Here is a 26,082-nt window from a genome sequence, read left to right as displayed (position 1 = left end):
TATAGGTCTGTCTTCCTTCTCCTTTGCTACAAAACAAAACAAAATCATCTTACATTGAACTTAATATGTATTAAATATTTGAGTTACATCCTGCAAATTTCTGAGTTGACACGTTGACTCTCCACCTTGTCTTAGTGTCTGTTCCCCATCACTGACTCCAGCCACATAGACTTCCTTTGATTCTGAACCAATCAGACTGGGGACGGATTATAATGCATCTCAGGGCGTCTTCTCCGCCCAGCCTGGCCCTTCTGCCTAGACCCTTCAGTGGGCTTTCCCTCCCCTATCCTGGTCACAGCTTCAAACTTGTTTCTACAGAGATGGGGTGGTAGGCACTCAATTTACACACCCACACGGCTCTTTGGAGAAACCTCCCATGGAGGTTACATTTCCATTAGACTAGTATCTATAACCCCTCAGGTCATCTTTCTTCTAACCCTCCCCTCCCCACAACGTCAGGAGAGTAGGCCCTTGTGTTTTCGGCTTCATTTGCTAGGACTCGCTCCCGGAATCCCGAGCTAGTGATACAAGGATGGGGCCAGTTCTTTGTCATATCCATTACAAGGGCTCTGGGGATATGCACATTCGTGTGATTGAGCCTTTGATGTAGTTTCCGTTTCTCAGTCCTTTTGAGCATTTTTATTACCGTGTATATCCTGAGTCTCTTCCAGCTATGTTTCAATATGAACCGCTATATTTTTCTAATACATCTCCTTTGGCTTAAGTTTTACAGGATTTAATTTTGGTTCCTTACAGGCAAGAACACAGACTACCTGACACAGGTGCCTTCCCTTTTTTTAAATATATTTTATTGATTTTCACAGAGAGGAAGGGAGAGGGATAGATAGTTAGAAACATCAATGAGAGAGAAACATTGATCAGTTGCCTCCTGCACACCTCCTACTGGGGATGTGCCCACAACCAAGGTACATGCCCTTGACCTGAATCGAACCTGGGACCCTTCAGTCCGCAGGCCGATGCTCTATCCACTGAGCCAAACTGGTTAGGGCATGCCTTCCCTTTTAAAGCAGCCTCAACCTAAACCCACGCTTTCCCCTATACGATGCTTCTGTGGAACTGTCTGGAATTGTGTATTTGTGTGACCATTCGCATTCTGCTACCTTAGTATTTGACTCTCTCCCTGATTGCACGAGCAAAGGATGTTTCGCCACGCTCTGATTCGTTATAAATTACTGCTGGGTTTTTTAATATCACCAAAAGGATCCTTCTGGGTTTGCAAATAGAATTCTCTTTATTACAATGAGGAAGTCGGTGCCAGGTGAACTGCATTCGTTTCCGTGTCACGTGTTCAAAGAATACATCACCAGGAAGCTGGCTTGGCCTCTCTTTGACACCACACACACGATGCTCGTGTTGTCACAGATCGCTATGGGGAAAGCGCTGCCAAAGGACAAAACAACAGCCACAGGCGGACCAAAGGGAAAGAAGGTCTATTGTTGACGATACTAAATTTGAATCTGACAAAGACATAAATGTTCTCTTCAAATCAACTGCCCCTCTCATCATAGAAGTTACTTCTAGATTCGGTTTTGAGTAACTGTAAACCTGGCCAACTTATGCCGATTATTGCCCAGACGGTGGTTAGAGTGTCAGCCCACACACTAAGGATCATGGGTTTGATTCCCAGTCAAGGGTAGGTACTTGGGTTGCAGGTTCCATCCCTGGCCTGGATCGGAGCACCTCCAAGAGGCAACCAAAGAAGACCTAAATAAATGGAGAGACATATAGACATGATGTGTCTCTTTCATATTGACATTTTTCTCTTTTTCTTTCTCTCTCTCTCTCACCCATCCCACCTCCCTCCTTCCCTTACACTCTCTGTAAAAAGGAAAACAGAAAAACAATGTAGATGAAGGCAAGCAATCTAGAAAAAATAAGTAAAATAAAGATAAAGGCAGTTCATGAAAGAAGCAACTCAAATGACTAATGAACTAATACAAACAAGAACCTTACAAGTAAAGATGGGACATCAAGGCTGAATCTTCACACAGCACTTCCAGGAACATAAACTGAGAGCCATTATGGAAAGCCCTTTGAAATCTATTGCAAAAGCTGTGGACTCCAAGAAGAAGCAATTCTCTTTGGGGGCTTAAATCTAGTCATATACACTGAGTGGCCAGATTATTATGATCTTTGAACACATAATAATCTGGCCACTCAGTGTATATTCTATATAATAAAAGGCTAATATGTAAATTGTCCCCTCCACCAGGAGTTTGACCAGCAGGCAGGCCGGCCAACCGCCCATGTCCCCTCCCCCTGGCCAGGCTGGCCGGACCCCACCCATGCATGAATTCACGCACCAGGCCTCTAATATATATATACTGTGTGGCCAGATTATTATGCATTCAGAGATCATAATAATCTGGCAACTGAGTGTATATCCCCAAAGAATTTTTTTTAAATATATTTTTTATTGACTTCAGAGAGGAAGGGATAGGGAGAGAGAGATAGAAACATCCATGATGAGAGAGAATCACTGATCGGCTGCCTCCTGCACGCCCCCTACTGGGATCGAGCCCGCAACCCGGGCATGTGCCCTGACCAGGAATCAAATCCGGGACCCTTCAGTCCCTAGGCTGACACTCTATCCACTGAGCCAAACCGGTCAGGGCAAAGAATCGTTTTTTTTTATCCTAGTTACCCTTTATTAATCTGTTTAATGTAGACATTTCAAATTGTTAGGAAGAGTTGAAGTTACAAAGCAGGGCTTACCAGTTTGGCCTCTTGTCATCCTTTTTCTGCTCCAGGTGACAGCAGCTCTGAAGGCGCGGATGGCAGTCTCCCTCTTCCCACATGTACAGGTGCAGGTAGTTATCCATGGATGTGGTGAGGACGTGGAGAGGGTCCTGCAAAGGAGACCCAGGGTGAGTGGCCCAGCACTCACATTGGAGTTGGAGTGCTGGGAAGAGAAGGGCATACATACCATCCATATGTAACAGATTACATTCTGATGGTGGTCAAATTTTTGCAGCAGGTGGCCATGGATGGTGACGAGGAACAGGTATCGCCCACTTTCAAAGACAATTGTGGTTCCGTCACAGACTCCCATACATTCCGGAGCATCCATGTTATCTGCCAGCATGAAGCTTGCAATCTGATGGGCTGTTTTCATGTAAAACATACGCACACACGACCAGCCAGATTTGGGGTCATGTAGTCAGAACCACGTCCTTACCCTGACCAAAAAATTAGACTCTCGTCCGGCCTGCGTGGCTCAGGGTTGATTGTCAACTTATGAACCAGGAGGTCACGGTTTGATTCCCAATCAGGGCACACACCCAATTTTTAGGCTTGATCCCCAATGTGGGGCGTGCAGGAGGCAGCTGATCCATGATTCTCTCTCATCATGGATGTTTCTATCTCTCTCTCCCTCTCCCTTCCTCTCTGAAATCAATTTAAAAAAATTAAAAAAAGAAAAAATATACTCCCTACTTCCAGGGGACTTCAGTCCAGGGAGGAAAGTGAAGGGTCGGCCAGTGGCCCAAATATATGTGCCACTGACTGAGGTAGGTGCAATCACACGGGAAGGGAGGGCTGTGCACAATAAATGATAGTTCAGGCCTAGAGAGAAGGGGCAGTGGAATTTAGGTCCTAACGCATGATGGGAATCACAGAATGTTTGCCCAAGAGGGCACGGGGGGAGGATAGAGGTCAGAAGCCTGGGCATTAAGAGTCAAACAGGGGCCAGCCGGCCTCGCTCAGGGATTGAGCATCAACCTATGAACCAGGAGGTCACAGTTCGATTCCCAGTCAGGGCACAGGCCCAGGCTGGATCCCCAGTAGGGGGAGTGCAGGAGGCAGCCGATCCATGATTCTCTCTCATCATTGATGTTTCTCTCTCTCTCCCTTCCTCTCTGAAATCAATAAAAATGTGGGTTGGTGTTTTTTTTTTTAACAGCCCGACAGGCATGGGGTAGCTTCCAGTTAAGAAAGCCCCTGCCCCGAGATTGGCCTTTTTACAAATGTCTATGGCTTAACCTGAGTGAGAGTGTGATTGGCAGGAGAGACAAGGCAGCTTAGCCTACCTTGGATGGCTGTGCTGCCCCCAGGACTCTCAGCTGTCATGTCAAAGGTGACGAACGCTGTCCTTCTGAAAAATTCTTTTCGGAACATGATGGTCAGCCTGTTTGCGCACTTCAGGGCCCAGCAGGCTCGGGTGCAAAATGTCAACAGGAGAGTGACGAACAGAGGGTCCATGCCTACGGATGGTCTCAGTAAGCACTCTGCGAAAAACACCTGTGGAGAGACCAGTGCACGTGTATTCAGGAGAAGGGGGTGGTGACAGCTTCTCAGTACGAGAGCAACAGCAGGAAATCCTCCTTAAAGATCCTCCACTGGGGCCCTGGCCGGTTTGGCTCAGTGGATAGAGCATCGGCCTGCAGACTGAAGGGTCCCTGGTTTGATTCCCGGTCAGGGCACATACCAGGGCTGTGGGCTGGATCCCCAGTAGGGGGGGCATGCAGGAGGCAGCTGATCCATGATTTTCTCTCATCGTTGATGTTTCTCTCTCTCTCCCCCTTCTCCCTTCCTCTCTGAAATCAATTTTTTAAAAATCCTCCACTGTGGCCAAAGCTTTGTTCTGAATCTCAAGAAGCCTTGCATAGTCACTGCTTGTCACTCACTGTCTTCCTATCCTGCCCATCATGGTCACACACAGAGCAGAGTCCCCAAAGCTTCCCTTGCGTTCCAAAAGCATGCGGCCACACTGGACCCCCAACCCCCAATCAGGTTGCAGTTGGCCAAGCAGGATCTCCCTTCTTGGAGGACTTGTCAAGGGCTGATCCGCCTGTGCTGCTGCCTCCCCGAGTTCCTTGCCCTCTGGTGCCCAGGCACATGCGCCATGTAAAAGGACCTGCTCGCCCTGGTTGGTGTGGCTCAGTGGATAGAGCGTCGGCCTGCGGACTGAAGGGTCCCGGGGTTCCATTCTGGTCAAGGGCATGTACCTCAGTTGTGGGCTCCTCCCTGGCCTGGGCCCTGGTGGGGGCTCGAGCAGGAGGCAACCAATCAATGTCTCTCTCTCACATCGATGTTTCTCTCTGTCTTTCCTTCTCTCTCTGCCACTCTCTCTGTAAATCAATGGAAAAATATCCTCGTGTGAGGATGTTATTTTCTGTTGAGATTCTGGAGCCTAGGGAGCTTGTGTATTTTTTATTAATTTTCCTATTTCTTTGAAGCAAGAGACTTTGTATAGCCTTCCAGTGCAAGGACTTCAGACCAATTCTTCGTATTACACTTGGTTGCCTCTTGGCTATATAACTGCTGAGTGCAAATCATTGAACGCTTTAATGAAGTATTGTAGATAATAAATCATTATGGGTAAAAATAAATAAATAAATAAAATAAGGAGAGCCAAAGCCAACCAGATCCTACTTCTTGGTCTCTCTCTCACCCTCTTCCATCTCTTTGGCTGGCTCAGGCCCCATGCGCCAATTTTCCCTCACAAACATTGGTCTCTGCCAATGGACCTTGCTGCTCCCAAGGACAGTGTTTCATGTTCTGTGGCCTGGAGAGGAGGGGGCCGTCCGTCCGACCGGTCCTCGCTGAGCTCCGCCTGCTGGCTAACGCTTCCTGCCTCCAGCCTCCTAACCCGGACCCCCTCCTCCTGAGGCTGAGGCACCCCGGGAAGCCCCTACCTTTGGCAATATGAACTGGTGGGTCCCGGAGGCGAAGATCCACTTCCTGTTGGGAGAGCAGTGCAGGTAGACCACGCGGTGCTCAAACGCATTCACGCGAGAAACACTCTTCAACTCGGGCACCGTCAGAGTGTGGATGTCCCCTTCCGAGTCACCGATCTGAAACCAAAGCACCGCCCACCACCATGTCAATGGAAGGAGACGTGAAACCCTAGGGCCAACGGGAGGCAGCTACGGGAGGTGCCACAATTTCTGTCTTTCTTTTTTTAAATGTATTTTTGTTGATTTCAGAGAGGAAGGAAGAGGGAGAGAGAGAGAGAAACACCCATGATGAGAGAGAATCATGGATCGGCTGCCTCCTGCACGCCCTACACTGGGGATCGAGCCAGCAACCCAGGCATGTGCCCTTGACCAGAATCGAACCCGGGACCCTCTAGTCCACAGGCTGATGCTCTATCCACTGAGCCACACCGGCTAGGGCAGTGCCACCATTTCTTCAATCACAGAGTGGGATGAACTCCTCTGACCAGCCTGCCCCACAGGGTCCCTGGGATGATCCCGAGGAATAAAATGTTCTAAGCCCTGAAGTACCCCAGGCTAGTGACTCATTTGCACATCAACACTCTTCCGTTTTTCCCCATGTCTGCCCGAACCCACGTCTCTCCCTACGTGACATCCCTGTCCAAGCTCATGTCCTCTACAATAAGACACACCTGAAAGAAGAAACTAGATATAAAACAATTCAAGAAGGTTGGCGTTTTTCTTTTAGAAGAATTACTGAGGAAATGTACCTGAGGTATAACAAAGGCCAAGATAGAAATCTTTATACTATGACCAATATTCATTGGTGTATTGTGACTCTCAGAGGATGTGATAATAGAGATGCTTCAAGAAGACAGGTCGAGCCCTAACCGGTTTGGTTCAGTGGATAGAGCGTCAGCCTGCGGACTGAAAGGTCCCAGGTTCGATTCCGGTCAAGGGCATATACCTTGGTTGCGGGCACATCCCCAGTGGGGGGGTGTGCAGGAGGCAGCTGATGGATGTTTCTCTCTCATCGATGTTTCTAACTCTCTATCCCTCTCCCTTCCTCTCTGTAAAAAATTCAATAAAATGTATTTTTTTTAAAAAGAAAGAAAGAAAAGAAGAGGGCAGGTGGCCATCATGGGGCCCAATACCTGCCAAGGTCGTGGGCGCTGTGGGCGCCGTGGGCGCCGTGGCCCCTCCAGACGCAGGGCTCACTCACCATCAGGACAGGGCGGTCATCCGTGAGAAAGACTTCCATCGAACTGCAGATGGTGCGCATGGTGAGCGTCGCCAGAGGGTTCACATCCCGGCAGTTCCACACTTTGATGGTCTCCTGTCCATCCAAGGTGAAGGCAAGAGATCTCTGCGGCAGCGTCGCCAGACGCTTGATGCCGGTGGGCTGGGTGGGGCTGGACCAGATCATAAGGCCCTGGGAACGAGAAATTCTGCTCCACATCTCCGCTCTTTGAGGGGTGGTGAACATAAAAAAGGAATTATGAAGCCCTAGCCGGGTTGGCTCAGTGGATAGAGCGCTGGCCTGCAGACTGAAGGGTCCCGGGTTCGATTCTGGTTGAGGGCACGTACCTCGGTTGCAGGCTCCTCCCTGGCCCGGGCCCTGGTCGGGGCCCTTGCAGGGGGGCAAACAATTGATGTGTCTCTCTCACATCAATGTTTCTCTCTTCTCTCTCTCTCTCTCTCTCTCTCTCTCCTCTTCCCTCCCTTCCACGCTCTCTTAAAAAAAAAATCAATGGAAAAAATATCTTTGGGTGAGGATAAAAAATTTAAAAAGCCAATTGTCTACACGCTATAGTCTAAATCAGTGGTCGGCAAACCGCAGCTCGCGAGCCACATGCGGCTCTTTGGCCCCTTGAGTGTGGCTCTTCCATAAAATACCACAGCCTAGGCGAGTCTGTTTTGAAGAAGTGGCGTTAGAAGAAGTTTAAGTTTAAAAAATTTGACTCTCGCCGAAACCGGTTTGGCTCAGTGGATAGAGCGTCAGCCTGCGAACTGAAAGATCCCAGGTTCGATTCCCGGTCAAGGGCATGTACCTTGGCTGCGGGCACATCCCCAGTAGGGGGTGTGCAGGAGGCAGCTGGTCGATGTTTCTCTCTCATCGATGTTTCTAGCTCTCTATCCCTCTCCCTTCCTCTCTGTAAAAAATCAATAAAATATATTTTAAAAAAAATTTGGCTCTCCAAAGACATTTCAATCATTGTACTGTTGATATTTGGCTCTGTGGACTAATGAGTTTGCTGACCACTGGCCTAAATCAGGGGTCCTCAAACTTTTTAAACAGGGGGCCAGTTCACTGTCCCTCAGACCATTGGAGGGCCGGACTATAGTTTAAAAAAAAACAACTATGAACAAATTCCTATGCACACTGCACAGATCTTATTTTGAAGTAAAAAAAACAAAACGGCAAAAACACCCGGCGGGCCAGATAAATGTCCTCGGCGGGCCGGATGTGGCCCGCGGGCCGTAGTTTGAGGACGCCTGGTCTACATGAAAAGGTAGCAGGTTACCAGTTAGAAGAACTAATTGGAAACTGTTGCTGTTGCAAATTGAGTAGCATCTTCCTCCCAGCACTTGCTTCGCCTGTGGGACGGGGTGGCCACGGGTAGGCGTGACCTGCGTGCTCAATGCCAGACTCACCTCCTGCACATCCCAGGCACAGAGCATGCACTTTGAAGACACCGTGCAAATGACTGACTTCTGTTCACCCATGGAGGGGCCACTTCCTGACAAATAAGCCAAAGGCCTCAAGAGTCCTGCAAGGCAACACAGGCAGATACTTGAGGAAGGATCCAATTGAATAGAGAATATTCTGGAACAATCGTTTTAAGTTGTTTGCAACCTTAGTGGAGGATAGGATGGAAATTGGGCTTCAGATTCATTCAAACCGGACCACTGGGGAGATGTGGGCCGATTTGTTTCTCCTGGTTAATCTCAGTTTCCACAGATATAAAATGGGGATAAAAATCACTCCATCAGATGCCCGGATGGCGTGGCTCAGTATTTGAGCATCGACCTATGAACCAGAAGATTACAGTTTGATTCCCAGTCAAGGGCACATGCCCAGGGTGGGGGCTCGATCCCCATCGTGGGGAGCAGGAAGCAGCTGATCAATAATTCTCATCATGGATTTTTTTTCTCTCTCTCCCTCTCCCTTCCTCTCTGAAATTAATTTTAAAATAACTTTTAAAAACTACTCCATCAGAGAACTGTTCTGAATTTTAAAAGAGGTACCAAAAATAAAGTGAGCATTTGAACTATTATTTAAATGTTTCCTTTCCCTTTAGCCCGGGCTGGTTTGGCTCAGTGGATAGAGCATTGGCCTGCAGACTGAAGGGTCCCGGGTTCAATTCAGGTCAAGGGTACATGCCCAGGTTGCGGGCTCGATCCCCGGTGGGGGGTGTGGTGTGCAGGAGGCAGCTGATCAATGATTCCCTCATCATTGATGTTTCTATCTCTTTCTCCCTCTCCCTTCCTCTCTGAAATCAATGAAAAATAAATAAATGCTTCCTTTGCCTTTAAAATGTGCATTCTAGGAGGGCTGGGAAGCCATTGGGCCAAGGGAGTCCCGGGCTCAGGTTTATGTTGGGCAAAGACCACTCTGGCTTCTCCAAGCAGCAGAGGTCACAGGGGACACGGCTGGAAGCGGGGACCAGTGCTTGTCATCACAGCAGCCCAGTCCTATTACATCTTCATTCCCCTTCTCCTCACCGAATGAGCGCACATGCGCACACGCACACGCACGCACACACACCCACACACCCCCAAACCAGTGCATTTCCTCCAACAAGTGACCTGCGTTGCCCATGCTCGTACCAAGGGTGTCCGTGGACTCCTTGTAGGCAAAGTCCTGCGGTTTGGCCCGCATCATGCAGCGCTCGCGCCTGGCGTGGGTGAGGAAGAGCTGCTTCCATGAGGGCACCTGCAGGCCCTCCCAGGAGATGCTCCATCTCCTCTGACACAGGTTTCTGGAAAGTCACAGTCCCGTCAGGCGGCCGGGCCCCTGAGCCCCACCGGCGCCACCTTGACCCGCTGCAGCCTCCTCTCAGGCCTCTCATCGCCCGCCCACCCGCCCCCAGGCCTCCACTCAAACCCCAGGGACACCTGTATGCCCCCCTCCCCTGCCCGCCCTCCATCCTCCCCTGCCCGCACCTCCATCCTCCCCTGCCTCCCCTCCATCCTCCCCTGCCCGCACCTCCATCCTCCCCTGCCTCCCCTCCACCCTCCCCTGCCTCCCCTCCATCCTCCCCTGCCTCCCCTCCATCCTCCCCTGCCCCCCCTCCATCCTCCCCTGCCCCCCCTCCATCCTCCCCTGCCCCCCCTCCATCCTCCCCTGCCCACCCTCCATCCTCCCCTGCCCCCCCTCCATCCTCCCCTGCCCCCCTCCATCCTCCCCTCCATCCTCCCCTGCCTCCCCTCCATCCTCCCCTGCCCGCCCTCCATCCTCCCCTGCCCGCCCCTCCATCCTCCCCTCCATCCTCCCCTGCCCGCCCTCCATCCTCCCCTGCCCCCCTCCATCCTCCCCTGCCCGCACCTCCACAGGTGCTCCTCATCTGCTATATTCTTCCAGTACTTGAGAGAGAGAAGAGAGAAGCAGTCAATTGATACCCAAACGTAGGCCCCTCCTTCGCTATCATTTGTCCTGGGATCAAGGCCCCCGGGAGGGGGGGGGTAATGAGCCACCATCCAGGCTCTCCAAGCTGCCCAGGTGGGGCCCATGGGACGTGGTGGCAGCAGAGGCAGTCACTGCCGGGACAGGGCCCTCCTGGGAGGTTCAGAGGGACTTCTCGGGCTGGACATGGGGCTTCGAGAACCATCCGTCAGCACAAGGATTCCCGTGCATCCCCTGTTGTCATTTTCATTGAACAAAATAGGAGGCTGTCAGAGTGAAGGATGCTAACTCCCCCCCCCCAACACTCCATGTGCCGCTCTGTTCTTTTCCTAATTGGCACTCAAAGTGGCCAAGAGACTCAACTGACTCCCAAGGCCACGGACGGGCATGCCAGGCCTGGACGAGGTCAAGTTAAGGAGCAAAGGAAGGCCGTTTGTGTGATGCTGGGGGAGCCAAGATGCCGAGGCCCAGGGAGCAAGGGGAGGGGGTCTTAGTGTGGTCATTTCAGACAGAGCCACGGAGGGGGCAGGGGGAGGGGAGATGGGAGCACTCACCTTGCTCACCTGGCCCACCTGCAGCAAGCTGGCGGCATCCAGGAAGGAGAAGATGTGCAGCATCGGCACTTCAGGCAACTGTATCTCCATCTTCCGTGGCAGAGCCCGCGGCCAGGCTCCTTTCTCCTCTGCAGGCTGTTCTGCATTTAACGGCGTGGGAGGATTCCTACCCACAGCCCGTGGGGCCTGGAGACGAACAGGCTGCAGGTGCGCCGGCCTGCAGCGGCCTCCACTTCCACCTTCTGATGTGCAGACGCTCCTCCTTCAAGGAAGTCCACCTTACCCGTTTGTTCTTTAGTGGCCGCGACTTTCCAGCTATGTTTGCCTACCACAAAGTCACTTGTTTTGCTTGACTCGTTCTTTTTGACCTTTCCTATTTAAAGCTGGGAATTACCTTTCCGGGATGAATTTCCAGCTGACATAGCAGCACATATTGAAAAGGTCATTAGGGATTGAGAAGTACAGATCGGTAGTTACAAAACAGTCATCGGGACGCAAAGTACAGCAGAGGGAATACAGTCAATGATATTGTAATAACTGTATGGTGCCAGGTGGGTACTGGAAATATCTGGGGGAACACTTTGTAAATTATATGACTGTCTAACCACTATGTGTACACCTGAAACCAATATAAAAAATACTGAATGTATTTCATTGAAAAAATTAAAATAAATAAAAGCTAGTTATTTTCTTTACTGGATTTCACTGATATCTTTGTCAAAACTCAGCTAATTGCCCTGGCCGGTTTGCTCAGTGGATAGAGCCTTGGCCTGCGGACTGAAGGGTCCCAAGTCGATTCCCATCAGGGCCATGAGCGGGGTTTCAGGCTTGATCCCCAGTAGGGGGCGTGTAGGATCCGTGATTCTCTCTCCTCTTTGATGTTTCTCTCTCTTTCCCTTCCCCTCTGAAATCAATAAAAATATATTTTAAAATATATTTTGAAAAAACAGTTGGCCTTCAGCCATCATTCTCCGCGAGGAAGAGAGGCTTTAACTGCTTCGTTCTCTCCTTACTCACCTGTTTGCTGGACCTGACCGTCCACCCAATCTCCGTTGGGCATTTTAACAACGTTTTGTCTAAGAGAGAAACTCGAGCTTTCCTCCAACTCCAAAGCTTCGGTGCCCTGGGCTGCACGCCTCCGCCCACCTCCCTGCCCCGGCGGCTCCGCAGGCCTCTCTTCTCCCCCCTCCCCTCCCCCCTCACCCCCCACCCCCTCCCACCCCGCGCTGGCGGAGGAGGCCAGCTCTGGGGCCTGCAGCTCCCCACCCCTCCACGGCCCGACCTTTGAGCCACCCAGAAGTCACCCGCCCGCCTCCCCACCCCCTCGCTGGAGAAGAAAGGTCGGGGCGACAGCCGAGCTGAGCCGGCTCAGGCTGGTCTCCCACCAGGGCGGCAGGAAGGGCACCGACTGGTTCCCCGGAGACACCAGGTGGGCTCGACCCTCAGCTCCCAGGCCGCTTCCCAGCTCCCCGCCCCCCGCCCGGCCCGCGGGCCGCCCGCTGTCAGCCACGACCCCTTCCTGGGGCCGAGCTCTCGGGGACCAGGGCAGAAAGGGGGCAAGGGCCAGCCCCCCGCTTGCAGGAGCGAGTGTGGGGTTAAAAGCTGCCGTTGTGCAAGCCCCGCGTCTGCTCGGGCTTTAGCTCAGACACCTAGCGGGCCGCCTTGGGGCCGGGCCAGCTCTAACCGTCACGGAGGATTGCAAATGCTGAGCCGCAGGTGGTATTGAGACCTATTTGACCTGCGCTGTTTCTTTAAAAAAAAATGCAGTTTTCCCTGGCCGGTTTGGCTCAGTGGATAGAGTGTCAGCCCAAGGACTAAAGGGTCCTGGGTTCAATTCCGGTCAAGGGCATGTATCAGTTGCAGGTTCAATCCCCCTGGGGAGGCAGCCAATCAGTGTGTCTCTCACACTGATGTTTCTCTCTGTCTCTCTCCTCTCCCTTCCACTCTCTCTAAGAATCATTGGAAAAATATCCTTGGGCCCTAGCTGGTTTGGCTCAGTAGCTAGAGCGTTGGCCTGCGAACTGAAGGGTCCCAGGTTTTTGTTTTTGTTTTTTAATATTTTTAATTGATTTTTTACAGAGAGGAAGGGAGAGGAATAGAGAGTTGGAAATATTGAGGAGAGAGAAACACCAATCAGCTGCCTCCTGCACACCCCCGACTGGGGATGTGCCCGCAACCAAGGTACATGCCCTTGACCGGAATCGAACCTGGGGCCTTTCAGTCCGCAGGCTGATGCTCTATCCACTGAGCCAAACCAGTTAGGGCCCCAGGTTTGATTCTGGTCAAGGGCATGTACCTTGGTTGCGGGCACATCCCCAGTGGGGGGTGTGCAGGAGGCAGCTGATCGATGTTTCTCTCTCATCGATGTTTCTGACTCTCTATCCCTCTCCCTTCCTCTCTGTAAAAAAAAAATCAATAAAATATATATATTTTTAAAAATATCCTTGGGTGAGGATTAACAACAACAACGTTTTTAATGCAGTTTACTGAAGGAAATATTAAACCAGAGATAATGTCCCTCCCCCATCATTAATGTGCTCATCCATGTGTGAGACCACTCACTTCAAAGCAGATAGGTACCCAGGGGAAGGATGAAGATCAGGCAATTTGGGTCATCAGGACAGAGTTTGGGAGAGAGAAGGCTCTTGAAAGTTGCCTGTTTTTCCTCTTCCACATGGGTTTCTTAGGTCATGTTTTTCCTTTTCTGATTTTTCTTCTCCCTGATGGTCCGTCAAAGTCTCTGGCCTAAAGTCCCAGCATAGAATCTCCCTCCCTTCCATTGCCTGAACCTGGAAATGGATGTTAGTTCTGATGGAGTGTGTTATCAGCGATGAACACGTTTTAAAATGCAGCTCAGAAAAAATGCCAAGTGGGAAGGCTCTGGCCTCTGAGTGGTCAGGGGAGTGAATCCGCATCAACGCATGGGAAGGCAGCAGGCGAAGGTGACCTGCAGGCGCCCAGAGGAGCCAGCGGTGAGGGCGCCCACCTCCCTGCCCCCCTCCACCCCACCCCCCGTCCACCTTAGCGGTGGGTCTGGCTTGAAGAGCAACCTTGCCACCTCTGAGCTGGCTCTCTGAGGGTCACCAATACCTAGGTGTAGATGTTGGAGTCTCTCTCTCTCTCTCTCTCTCTCTCTCTCTCTCTCTCTACTTGGCCTGGCCAGTATTGCTCAGTGGTTGAGCGTTAACCTATGAACCAAGAGGTCATGATTCAATTCCTGGTCAGGCACATGCCCAGGTGTGGGCTCGATCCCCAGTGGGAGGTGTGCAGGAGGCAGCCAATTGGTGATTCTCTCTCATCATGGATGTTTCTATCTCTCTGTCCCTCTCTCTTCCTCTCTGAAATCAATAAAAATATACACTGACTGGCCAGATTATTATGATCTCTGAACGCATAATAATAATCTGGCCACTCAGTGTGTGTGTGTGTGTGTGTGTGTGCGTGTGTGTGTATTAGAGGCCTGGTGCATGAATTCGTGCATGGGTGGGGTCCAGCCAGCCTGGCCAGAGGGAGGGGACATGGGCGGTTAGCCAGCCTGCCTGCTGGTCGAACTCCTGGTGGAGGGGACAATTTGCATATTAGCCTTTTATTATATAGGATATACACTGAGTGGCCAGATTATTATGCGTTCAGAGATCATCATCATCTGGCCACTCAGTGTATTTAAAAAAAAATAAAAGATCGCTTGACAAAAAGCCCTGGTAAGTTGAATGAAGATGTCTCATGCTATCACCTATCAGCTCCTAGTTCTTTTTCAGACACATCTCCTCCTACCACGTTACAGATTTTGTTCTGATTTTGGGAAAGTGCGCCCAGCCTTTCTAGTTCTAATAAAAACAACTCAATCTGTATTGGGAGCTTACCAGGCTCTCAAGCCGGATGCTGCACTGAATTCGCTCCGTGAGATCACATGCCATTTTGTGTCTGTCACCTTCCATAGATCCCCCATGGCCATGGGTTCCATTACGATTGAGTGTGTCCTGCCGGAGAACTGCCGGTGTGGTGAGTCTCCTGTGTGGGAGGAAGCGTCCAACTCTCTGCTCTTCGTGGATATTCCTTCAAAGAGGGTTTGCCGGTGGGATTCGCTCAGCAAGCAAGTTCATCGAGTGACTTTGGGTAAGGATGAAGGCTGGGCTCAGATCCACCCAGCCAGCCATCTTTTCTCTGGGGAAGGGAGGTCACTTCGAGTATCATTCCCCCGGGACCTTCGTGTTAAAGCCAAATATGCTTTAAAACTTGGATTGTCAAGCTGTCTGTGTCCTCCACTTTTGTTAATCCTCACCATTGATCTTTAGAGAGAGAGGAAGGAAGGAAAGAGGGAGGGAAGGAAGGAGGAAGGGAGGGAGGGAGGGAGGAAGGAAGGAAGGAAGGAAGGAAGGAAGGAAGGAAGGAAGAAAGGAAGGAAGGAAAGGAGGGAGGGAGGAAGGAAGGGAGGAAGGAAGGAAGGAAGGAGGGAGGGAGGAAGAGGGAAAGAGAATGAAATATCAATGTGAGACACATCAATTGGTTGCCTCCCGCACAGACCCTGACCAGAGCTAGGGATCAAACCTGCAACCCAGGTTCATGCCGTAGACCAGGAATCGAACCTGTGACCCTTCAGTGAGAGGGGCGATGCTCTACCCACTGGGAAACATCAGCCAGGGCTGTCGTTCTCCCACTTTGACCCAGGAGTACATTCTGGATGGCCAATACTTCCCTCTTCCTCTGTGAATGAGGGGCAGCATTCCCCATTTTGTTCCAATAATGAGGTGCTACCAGATCTTTCCTTAACGCCTTCAGATAAGAGCATTGGAAGCTGGAGACTGCTATCTAAATTATTTAATTTCAATAAAGTTTAAATTTTTAAAAAATATTTTATTGATTTTTTTGCAGAGAGGAAGGGAGAGGGATAGAGTTAGAAACATCAGTGAGAGAGAAACATCAATCAGAGGCCTCCTGCACACCCCCCACTGGGGATGTGCCCACAACCAAGGTACATGCCCTTGACCGGAATCGAACCTGGGACCCTTCAGTCCGCAGGCCGACGCTCTATCCACTGAGCCAAACCGGCCAGGGCAATGTTTTAAATTTTTATGTAATTTTTAATGAAATAGGGCCCCTTTAAAAGGACAGCCCTGTGGTGGAGGGAAGAGAAGAATGTCACAAGGCCTGGTTGCTGAAACTACCCAGCGCGTCTCTGCATTTCCTGGAGAGCAGACAAATTTAGCATCTCTGGTTCTGTGACAACTGCTTGGGTGCCACCCCCCTCCACTCCACCCCCCCACCCACACAGTTAGCAATCCCTCCTCTGAACTTGATGTGGCGCCTGCCCCAATGTGTGGTGGCTGCTGTGGTTCTACTTCTCTGCTAGACCGGGAGCTTCCAATAGAGCTGGATTTCACTCGCCTTTCTGCGCCTGCTGTCCAGAACGGTGCCTGGAGTTTATTAGCGACAAGTATCCCCGGGTTCTGGAGCCTTCATTGGTCAACAGAAGGAAGAGAGCATGCCCTTGTTGAAAGAGCTGCAATTCCTCTTGCAGACGGCAGGTGGCATGATAGGCTCAGCGCGCTGCTCGGCCCCCGGGCTGCGTGCCGCATCCTGACTGTTGCTTTTGCCCCTGCAGATGCCCCGGTCAGCTCCGTGGCCCTCCGCCAGCGGGGAGGCTATGTCGCCACAGTCGGAACGAGGTTCTGTGCTTTGGACTGGGAAGATCAGTCAGCCATTGTCCTGGCCACCATAGATAAAGACAAGAAAAACAATCGATTCAATGATGGGAAGGTGGATCCCGCTGGGAGATACTTTGCTGGTATGGTTTATCTTTAGCACCTACTTACTGAGTGTGGCAAAAAAGCACAACACTGATCAAAATCTCACTGCTTTAGTGGTAGAAGTGTCTCGGGTTCTTTTATTAACTTGAGTCATTTGTATCACTAAAAAAAAAAAAAAAAAAAATCCCATGAGAAAAATGTCAGATATTCTTTCAGCTTCTGTCTCTAACAGAGACTAAAATTTGTATGGTAATTTTTAAAAATATATTTTATTGATTTTTTACAAAGAGGAAGGGAGAGGGACAGAGAGCTAGAAACATCGATGAGAGAGAATCATCGATCAGCTGCCTCCTGCACACCCCCCACTGGGGATGTGCCTGCAACCAAGGTACATGCCCTTGACCGGAATTGAACCTGGGACCCTTCAGTCTGCAGGCCGACGCTCTATCCACTGAGCCAAACCGGTTTCGGCTGTATGGTAATTTTATGTCTTAAATAAGTTTTAAATAGATAAGCTTTGTTGTTGATGTTTAAATGAGAAATCATTTCAAATTTACAGAAAAAAGTAAGAATTGTACAAACACCTGTGTACCATTTATCTGAATGTACCTATTGTCAACATTTTGTTCCATTTACTCTCTCTACATATAAACATTTTCAGAATCATTTGAAAGGAAGTTGCATATATCATGTGCCTTTACTACTAAAATACTTCTTGTGTTTCATGCTTCCTTTTGCTATCATTTCCCTTCTGTCTAAAGAATTTCCTTCCGAAACAGATTTGGCTCAGTGGATAGAGCATCGGCCTGCGGACTCAGGGGTCCCAGGTTCAATTCCGGTCAGGGGCATGTACCTTGGTTGCGGGCACTTCCCCAGTAGGGGCTGTGCAAGAGGCAGCTGATCGATGTTTCTCTCTCATCGATGTTTCTAACTCTCTATCCCTCTCTCTTCCTCTCTGTAAAAAAAATCAATAAAATATATTTAAAAAAAAAAGAATTTCCTTTAGCAATTATTTTAGTGTAGGTCTACTAGCTATGAATTCTCTTCGTTTTGCTTTATATGAGAATATCTTTATTTCACCCTCATTCTTAAAGGATATTTTCAGTGAAGATAGAATTTCAGGTTGACACTTGATTTTTCTTTCAGCAAATTTAAAATGTCACTTCATTCTGACCTCCATGGCTTCTCATGAAAAATGTATGGTTGCCCTAGCTGGCTTGGCTCAGTGGATAGAGCGTCAGCCTGCAGACTGAAGGGTCCCAGGTTCGATTCCTGCCAAGGGCACATGCCTGGGTTGCAGGCTCGATCCCCAGTGGGGGGCGTGCAGGAGGCAGCCAGTCAATGATTCTCTCTCATCATTGATGTTTCTATCTCTCTCTCCTCTCCCTTACTCTCTGAAATCAATAAAGAAATACATTTAATAAAAAAAGAAAAAGAAAAATGTATGGTCATTGAAATCATTCCCCCCCCCATATTTAATATGTGATTTTTCTTTCATTAATCTCAAGAATTTCTATTTTACTTTAGTTTTCAGAAATTTGACTATGATGTATCTACTGGGGATGTGCCCGCAACCAAGGTACATGCCCTTGACCGGATTCGAACCTGGGACCCTTGAGTCCACAGGCCAATGCTCTGTCCACTGAGCCAAACCGGTTAGGGCTTTTTTCAATCTTTATTATCTCTCTTGGTCAGATTCAAATAAATTTCTGTTGACTTAACATAATGTTGGGGGGGGGCAATGGTAAGATATGTACACATATAATACCTTAATAAAAAATGGGGGGAAAATAAAGATGTTATCATAAAAAAAAATGTACGCTGACTCTTTCCTCTGTCATCTCTTTTCTTCTGTCAGGTCCATCCAGTGAAATTTTTTTAGTTCAGTTATTTTATTTTTTCACTTCTAAAATTTTCATTTGATTATCTTTTATGTCTTCTATTTCTTTGCTGATATTTTCTATTCTGAGTTTTATTTCCAGATGGTTTACAAATTGCTCGTAAGAGCTGTTTTAATCTTTGTTAAATAATGCCAACATCTGTGCCATTTTGCTTTCTGCGTCTGTTGCTTCTTTTCCTATACAAGTTGAGATTTTCATGCTTCTTTGTGTTGCCAAGTAATTTTGGACAGTATCCTGGCCATTTTTACTATTATGTTATGAGATCCTGAGTCTTGTTTAAATCCTATAAAGAATGTTTATATATTTGTTTTAGTAAGTAATCTGTATGTTTAGGCTCAGACCTCAGACCACAAGTTCCAACCTGCTTTCTCTTAGGTGCCGTTACGTTTTGTCCCACATGCATGCCACTTGGTGGTCAGTCTGAGACTTAGAATGAATTCTATCCACAGCACCACTCTCAGTGTTTAGTACGCTCATTGGAATCATATCCATGCCTGTACAAGTAGAATATGAGTCCAGATCACAGACAGTTTTGTGGGGTACGTTCCAGCTTGCTGGAGCTCTCCTTTCATTCCTCCAGCCTGAAACCACCCATATCTATGATTGTGCTCCCTCTAAGGTCAAATGGCAGGAGGACAGAGAGCAATCATGTTGGGCTCTGCCCTTTTGGAACTGTGACTTCACCAAATGGAGCAGAATGTTCCCTTCCCTCTGAGATTTGATTCCTGTAGTTTTCTGTTGCTGGACACACTCTACTATTGCTACCCTTGCTGAAGAATTGCCTGGGGATCGATGCGTGAGAGGATCGAGAAAAGGGAGTGGAAATTGCCAGAAGGAGAGGAGTAGGGGGAGTTAGAAGGGAAAGTGGGGATAAATGGTAATGGAAGGAGACTTGACTTGGGGTGGTGAACACACAATACAGTATACACATGATGTGTTGCAGAGTTGTATACATGAAACCTGTATGATTTTATTGGCCAATGTCACCCCAATAAATTCAATTTGAAAAATAACCAGGTGCCGAGAACCAATTCCAGCATGTAATAATTACAAGAGCTTCACCAAAAGGTTGGTGAAGCTTGGGGAGCTCAACAGGGTTGAGTCACATGTAGTTTACCTGTTGGAAACGGCTAAAGGGCACTTCCCCCAAACCTGAATAGGATTGTTAGCTGCCAGACAGCTCAGGGCATTTTATTGCCTCCTGTTGGCCAAACACCTGAACAGCTGTAGGCTATTCCCCAAACTGACAATGCTTCTGTACTCTACCCTTTGATACCTTACCCTTTGAAGTGTATATTTCCATCTTGCCTTGGGACAAATTGTGTTATAATAAAAGCACGGGTCCTTGGTCAAGGAGGAGAGTCTTCTAGCTCCTTCAGCTGGAAGCTCCTCTGACCCCCAATGCCTCTCAAAAATATCTTTCGTCCACGGGCTCCTTCTTAATCATCTACGCGCAGCCCCTATCTCCAGAATGCTGAGCCCTTTGTAAGGCTGGGACAAGAACCCCGGCAACCAGGGTATTTCTCCTACTCCTCTGAACCTCAGGAGTTTTCTTTTCTGATCCTGGAGCCACAACCAGAGGGTTTCTCTTGGATCTCTGTCTGCCCCACAGTACTCACTCCAAGTTCCAGGCTGTACTATATTCAGTTGCAGGATGCTGGGGCATCCTGAAGGATAAAATGGAGAACTCAACACCAACTAAGTGGTACTGCAAATTCTGGAGCTCTTCTCTGACCTTCCTCACATTTACTTTTCTGAGTTCTCAAACGGCTATGCCTTGCATTTTGACCAAGTTGTATAGTTGTGCTCAGTAGGAGAAAATGAGATTGGTGTGGATGGACTCCTGCTTATCTGGAACTAGGACCTGTGTAGTTTTGATCTGCACTATAAGCAAGGTAGTTGTCATTTTTTATTTTCATATTTTTTTTATCAATTTCAGAGAGGAAGGGAGAGGGAGACAGAGAAACATCAATGATGAGAATCACTGTTCAGCTGCTTTCTGCACGCCCCCTACTGGGGATTGAGCCTGCAGCATGGGCATGGGCCCTGACCGTGACCTTCTGGTTCATAGGTCAACGCTCAACCACTAAGCCACCCCAGCTGGGCGGTAGTTGTCATTTTTAAAAAATATAAGACCCAGATTGGGATTATATGAATTCCTTGATTTAATCATGAGAAAGAACCCTGGTAAGTAAAGATAGTGCCGCCATGGGCAAGATGCTGTGGGGCTGAGCTCAGCGGTCTTTGGTTTTTGTAGGCACCATGGCTGAAGAAACAGCCCCAGGAGTTCTGGAGCGGCACCAAGGGTCCCTGTACTGCCTCTTTCCTGACCACCATGTGGAAAAGTACTTTGACCAGGTGGACATCTCCAATGGCTTGGATTGGTCCCTGGACCACAAAATCTTCTATTACATAGACAGCCTGTCCTACTCCGTGGATGCTTTTGACTATGACTTGCAGACAGGAAAGATCTGTATGTACTTTTTCTTTATTTTTCTTAATACTGCTCATATTTTTTCATATGTATATCATTAGTAAGCTGCCTGTCCCTCCACCCCATGGGTAAAGATCCTTACTTTGTCAAATAGAGAGCTGTCCAATGATATTATCCCAGTATGGTAATGATTACACAGACTTGACTATGATGCAGTCAAGCCACAGTTGGCATAATATGGATAGCTCTTTAATCCTCTTTCTTGCCACCATCACTAGAAAGAGGTTTACTGTAGGGTGTATTCTCTTCTACCAGGAGGTGCCTAAAGGCAAATAATATACAGTGGAATGATTAAAAGAACAGAAAATTAGAGTTTGGGGTTAATATATTAATATTTCTTATTTGTACTTTAGTTAACAATATGCAAGTGCTCAGAGACTAACAACCTTTCAAAATGGAAAAGTAGTCCTGTCTGGGTGGCTCGGGTGGTTGGAGTGTCATCTCATACACCAAAAGGTTTCAGGTTTAATTCCAAGTCAGGGCACATACCTAGTTTGTGGGTTCGATCCTGATCAGGAGCATATGGGAGCGACTGATCAATATTTCTCTCTCACATCAATCTTTCTATCTCTATCTCTATCTCTATCTCTATCTCTATCTCTATCTCTACCTCTATCTCTACCTCTACCTCTATCTCTATCTCTATCTCTATCTCTATCTCTATCTCTATCTCTATCTCTACCTCTACCTCTATCTCTATCTCTATCTCTCCCTCCCTCTCTCTCTAAAAATCAATACATATATATCCTTGGGTGAGGATTTTTTTTTAAATGGAAAAGTTTTTTTAAAAAAGTAGTTACAGATTGTTCAAGTCCATCAATGGGCTCTAAATGAGCCATAGTTGGAAACTGGGAGGAAGGAATTATTGAGAAGAATTTAGAAGGGATTACTTGAAACTGTTTCATGAAAGGTGCCAAACCACAAGAGCAAAACCAATAATTAAAAAATTACTTCAAAAATATCACAAGATTCTTGTGTAGATTTAATCAGAGGTGAAGCATTTCAGTACAAATGTGTTGTTTTCAAATATTTAGTGCTCTTTTTATGACTGTTTTTACCCATCTTACTTATGCATGGTTTTACTGTTTTTTCCATTATACCTCACTTTTGTCACTGTAATGTCCTGCATTTTGGAGTGTAAAGTTTCTCTGGATTTTGATGTTTTTTGGATACTCTAATTCCCCCTTTAAGACCAGCTAGTTGATTTCAGAATACCCCTCCTTTCAGAAAAAAAAAACACCTCTTCTCATATTTCATTTTGATAAGGTGATTATGAAGCATTAGTCAGGCAGAAACAGAACTCATACATTGTACTAGTTGTTGTGAATGAATGGTCACATGGCACCATTGAGTTGCCTTTTAGATCTTGGGGTTAGATCTAAAGGCATTTTTAAATCAAAGTAGGCATTTTTGTAAGTAAAACTACAAAGGTCTAACCACAGGCTGAAGTACAGGGTGTCCCAAAAAATGTATACACACTTTAACAGCTGATAGCTCAATTTTGTAAATGTAATGTATTTTATTTTTTAATATATATTTTATTGATTTTTTACAGAGAGGAAGTGAGAGGTATAGAGAGTTAGAAACATTGATCAGCTGCCTCCTGCACACCCCCTACTGGGGATGTGCCCGCAACCAAGGTACATGCCCTTGACCGGAATCAAACCTGGGACCCTTCAGTCTGCAGGCCAATGCTCTGTCCATTGAGCCAAACTGGCTAGGGCATATTGGTATTTTATTAAGAATTCTATTTCCTGCCTGGCCGGCATGGCTCAGTGGTTGAGCATTGACCCATGTACCAGGAGGTCACAGTTTGATTCTCAGTCAAGGACACATGCCTGGGTTGGGGGTTCGATCCCCATTAGGGGGTGTGCAGGAGGCAGCTGATCAAGGATTCTCTCTCATTGATGTTTCTATCTCTCTCTCTCCCTCTCCCTTCCTCTCTGAAATCAATTTTTAAGAAAGAATTCTTTCTTTTTTCTCTCCTGTGAAAGCTTCTATAGACATGTCTGCACCCAAACTAGAGGATGAATCCACCCCAAATCATGTGGTAAAAATCCTTTGTTGAGGGGTACTCATCACATTTGTGGTTATTGTTTAGAGTTAGGAATCCTTTTGAACCATCCCACCTGTGGTTCCCATACATCAGAACCCAGATAAGCAGACGTGATCGGTATTTATAATCACTTGATTGCTCATTGTTTGATGCTTAGTATTGAGTAGCTTGTTGTTTTGGTGTGTGTGTGTGTGTGTGTGTGTGTGTGTGTGTGTGTGTGTGTGTGTGTGTGTGTTTTCAAACCGTAGCCAACCGCAGAAGTGTTTACAAGCTGGAGAAAGACGAACAATACCCAGATGGAATGTGTATTGATGCTGAGGGGAAGCTCTGGGTGGCCTGTTACAATGGAGGAAGAGTGATTCGTTTAGATCCTGAGACAGGTAGGCTCACCGCTCAATGGAAAATCCCCATCGTGTCTAGAAAACACCAGACACTAGGGACTGGAGAAAATTCATCATTAATAAAGTTATACAGCAATATACAGAGTAGGGTATCCCCCCAAATGAATACACACTATAACAGATGATAGCTCAACTTTTTAAAAAATATATTTTATTGATTTTTTACAGAGAGGAAGGGAGAGGGATAGATAGTTAGAAACATCGATGAGAGAGAAACATCAATCAGCTGCCTCCTGCACACTCCCCACTGGGGATGTGCCCGCAACCAAGGTACATGCCCTTGACCGGAATCGAACCTGGGACCCTTCAGTCCGCAGGCCGACACTCTATCCACTGAGCCACACCGGTTAGGGCAATAGCTCAACTTTTTAAAATATATTTTTTATTCATTTCAGAAAGGGAGTGAGAGAGAAATAGAAACATCAATGATGAGAGAGAATCATTGATTGGCTGCCTCCTGCACACCCCTACCGGGAATCGAGCCTGCAACCTGGGTACATGCCCTTGACTGGAATCGAACCTGGGACCCTTCAGTCCGCAGGCCAATGCTCTATCCACTGAGCAAAACAAGCTAGGGCCTAATAGCTCAATTTTGAAAATAAAATATATTTTAATAAACACTGCCTTGATAATTATTCATAGTGTGTGTATACATTTGGGGGGGGGCACCCTATATTCAAAGGTATCCATTGGATGATTTTAGAAATAAAGTCCAAATATATAGCCCCAAATTTATAGTCAGAACTTCTTTTCCTGTGCAGATAAGTCCTTTTGCTGAAAACAAATAAATTGTCAGGGAAAGCAGGTGCAATACATGGTTGAAATGTGACCTCCACCATCTTCTTTAAACTCTTCTATTACTCTGTAAAGGGTCCTGAAAGCTTTTGCAGGTTGGAAATTTGCTAGAAGTAGACTTTAAATAAAATATTTGGTGCTCCAGGGAAAAGACTCCAAACTGTGAAGTTGCCTGTTGATAAAACAACCTCATGTTGCTTTGGAGGGAAGGATTACTCTGAAATGTATGTGACCTGTGCCCGGGATGGAATAGACCCTGAGGGTCTTTTGCGGCAACCGAAAGCTGGTGGAATTTTCAAGGTGATCTGGCTATTTATTTTCCTTAAGGATGAGGTGGGAGATCCTCAGTTAAGTATAATCAAGTGATCAGTGCTTTTTCATACTTCCAAGACACAATTCCATTTAGCATTTTAAGCTCATCATGCTACACTGAAAAACAGTTTACTTAGATTTTCTAGACTGAAAGTTATCTGAAGTCCAGGACAATATTTTTAGACTCCTTCTACAGTTCTTAAAAATAAATTTTACTTCAGTAGTGTTTGCTAAAATTCTATAAATCAGTAGAATGGGCTTGGAAAACCAGTATTTGAAACATGTTTATAAGATCAGTTGATTGGCCCGGCCAGTGTGGCTCCATGGTTGAGCATCAACCTATGAACCAGGAGGTCACGGTTGGATTCCCAGTTTGATTCAGGATTTGATTCCCAGTCAGGGCACATGCCCTCAGGGCACATACCCGGGTTATGGTTTCAATCCCCAGTGAGGGGCGGGGGCGTGCAGGAGGCAGCCAATCAATGATTCTCTCACATCATTGATGTTTCTATCTCTCCCTCTCCCTTCCTCTCTGAAATCAATAAAAATATATAATGAATGAATGAATAAATAAATAAGATTAGTTGATTGTTGTGATGTCACAAGAATATTTTCAGGTTTTTAACTTTTTTGCAACAAAACAAATACTGATAAAAATTATAGACCTTTTGAGCTGAAAAGAAATTTAGAAATCATTTGGTTCAAATCCCTTTCTTAATAGCTGTGAAATGATAGAAATAAATTCAGCTTTAAATCCCAGTTAGTTTTAAATGGTTGCTAGTTAGATTGTTATCTGTGTGGAAAATTGGGTTAGATCATAAATACCTAATCAAGTAATTCCTTTTTGTGATAGGGAATAAAATAAGAATAATAGGTAGTTAAATATATAATCCTATCTAATAAAATAATAATATGCAAATTGACCATCACTCCAACACAATATGGCTGCCCCATGTGGACACAAGATGGCCGCCACAAGATGGCCAGCAGGGGAGGGCAGTTAGGGGTGACTAGGCCTGCAGGGGAGGGCAGTTAGGGGTGACCAGGCCTGCAGGGGAGAGTAGTTAGGGGCAAACAGGCTGGCAGGGGAGCAGTTAGGCATCAATCAGGCTGGCAGGAGAGTGGTTAGGGTGATCAGGCTGGCAGGCAGAAGCGGTTAGGGGCAATCAGGAAGGCAGGCAGGCGAGCAGTTGGGAGCCAGCAGTCCTGGATTGTGAGAGGGATGTCCGACTGCCCGTTTAGGCCCGATTCTACCAGGATCGGGCCTAAACGGGCAGTCGGACATCCCTCGAGGGGTCCCAGATTGGAGAGGGTGCAGGCTGGGCTGAGGGACACACACCCCTGTGCACGAATTTCATGCACCAGGCCTCTAGTGTGAATCATAAAAGTGTTTTTGAAAAATACCTGTGGATTACTTTTTATTACAGTTTCTCTCTTTTCTTTTTTTAACAGATAACTGGCCTGGGGGTCAAAGGAATTCCTCCCTATCCTTATGTAGGCTAAGTGACAGGCCTGCT

At 47.5% G+C, this 26,082-nt stretch overlaps 2 protein-coding genes across 3 annotated transcripts; one reads left to right on the top strand and one right to left on the bottom strand.

Annotated features, from left to right (window-relative positions):
* Nucleotides 1–1,301: 1,301 nt before the first annotated feature.
* Nucleotides 1,302–10,949, bottom strand: LOC103296450 (F-box/WD repeat-containing protein 12-like). The gene is made up of 10 exons (XM_054720057.1): nt 10,860–10,949; nt 10,228–10,265; nt 9,510–9,661; nt 8,334–8,449; nt 6,901–7,110; nt 5,658–5,816; nt 4,050–4,260; nt 2,948–3,126; nt 2,737–2,870; nt 1,302–1,401 (listed from the first exon to the last, which is right to left on the bottom strand). Exons 1-10 carry the CDS (start codon nt 10,947–10,949, stop codon nt 1,302–1,304), a joined length of 1,389 nt encoding a protein of 462 aa, XP_054576032.1.
* Nucleotides 10,950–14,806: 3,857 nt separating this feature from the next.
* RGN (regucalcin) lies at nt 14,807–26,068 on the top strand. 2 transcript variants are annotated; one of them, XM_008153000.3, is made up of 6 exons: nt 14,807–14,975; nt 16,462–16,644; nt 20,765–20,980; nt 23,306–23,437; nt 24,399–24,553; nt 26,018–26,068. In XM_008153000.3, exons 1-6 carry the CDS (start codon nt 14,807–14,809, stop codon nt 26,066–26,068), a joined length of 906 nt encoding a protein of 301 aa, XP_008151222.2. The 2 variants fall into 2 exon arrangements, with proteins under 2 accessions (XP_008151222.2, XP_054574597.1); XM_054718622.1 differs by lacking the exon at nt 20,765–20,980 and having other exon boundaries at nt 14,813–14,975.
* Nucleotides 26,069–26,082: the final 14 nt, after the last annotated feature.

This window comes from Eptesicus fuscus, chromosome 1, assembly GCF_027574615.1.
Source record: "Eptesicus fuscus isolate TK198812 chromosome 1, DD_ASM_mEF_20220401, whole genome shotgun sequence".
NCBI lineage: Eukaryota > Metazoa > Chordata > Mammalia > Chiroptera > Vespertilionidae > Eptesicus > Eptesicus fuscus.
Note: the sequence above shows the minus strand (reverse complement) of the source record. Positions and strands in the feature narration are given on the sequence as shown.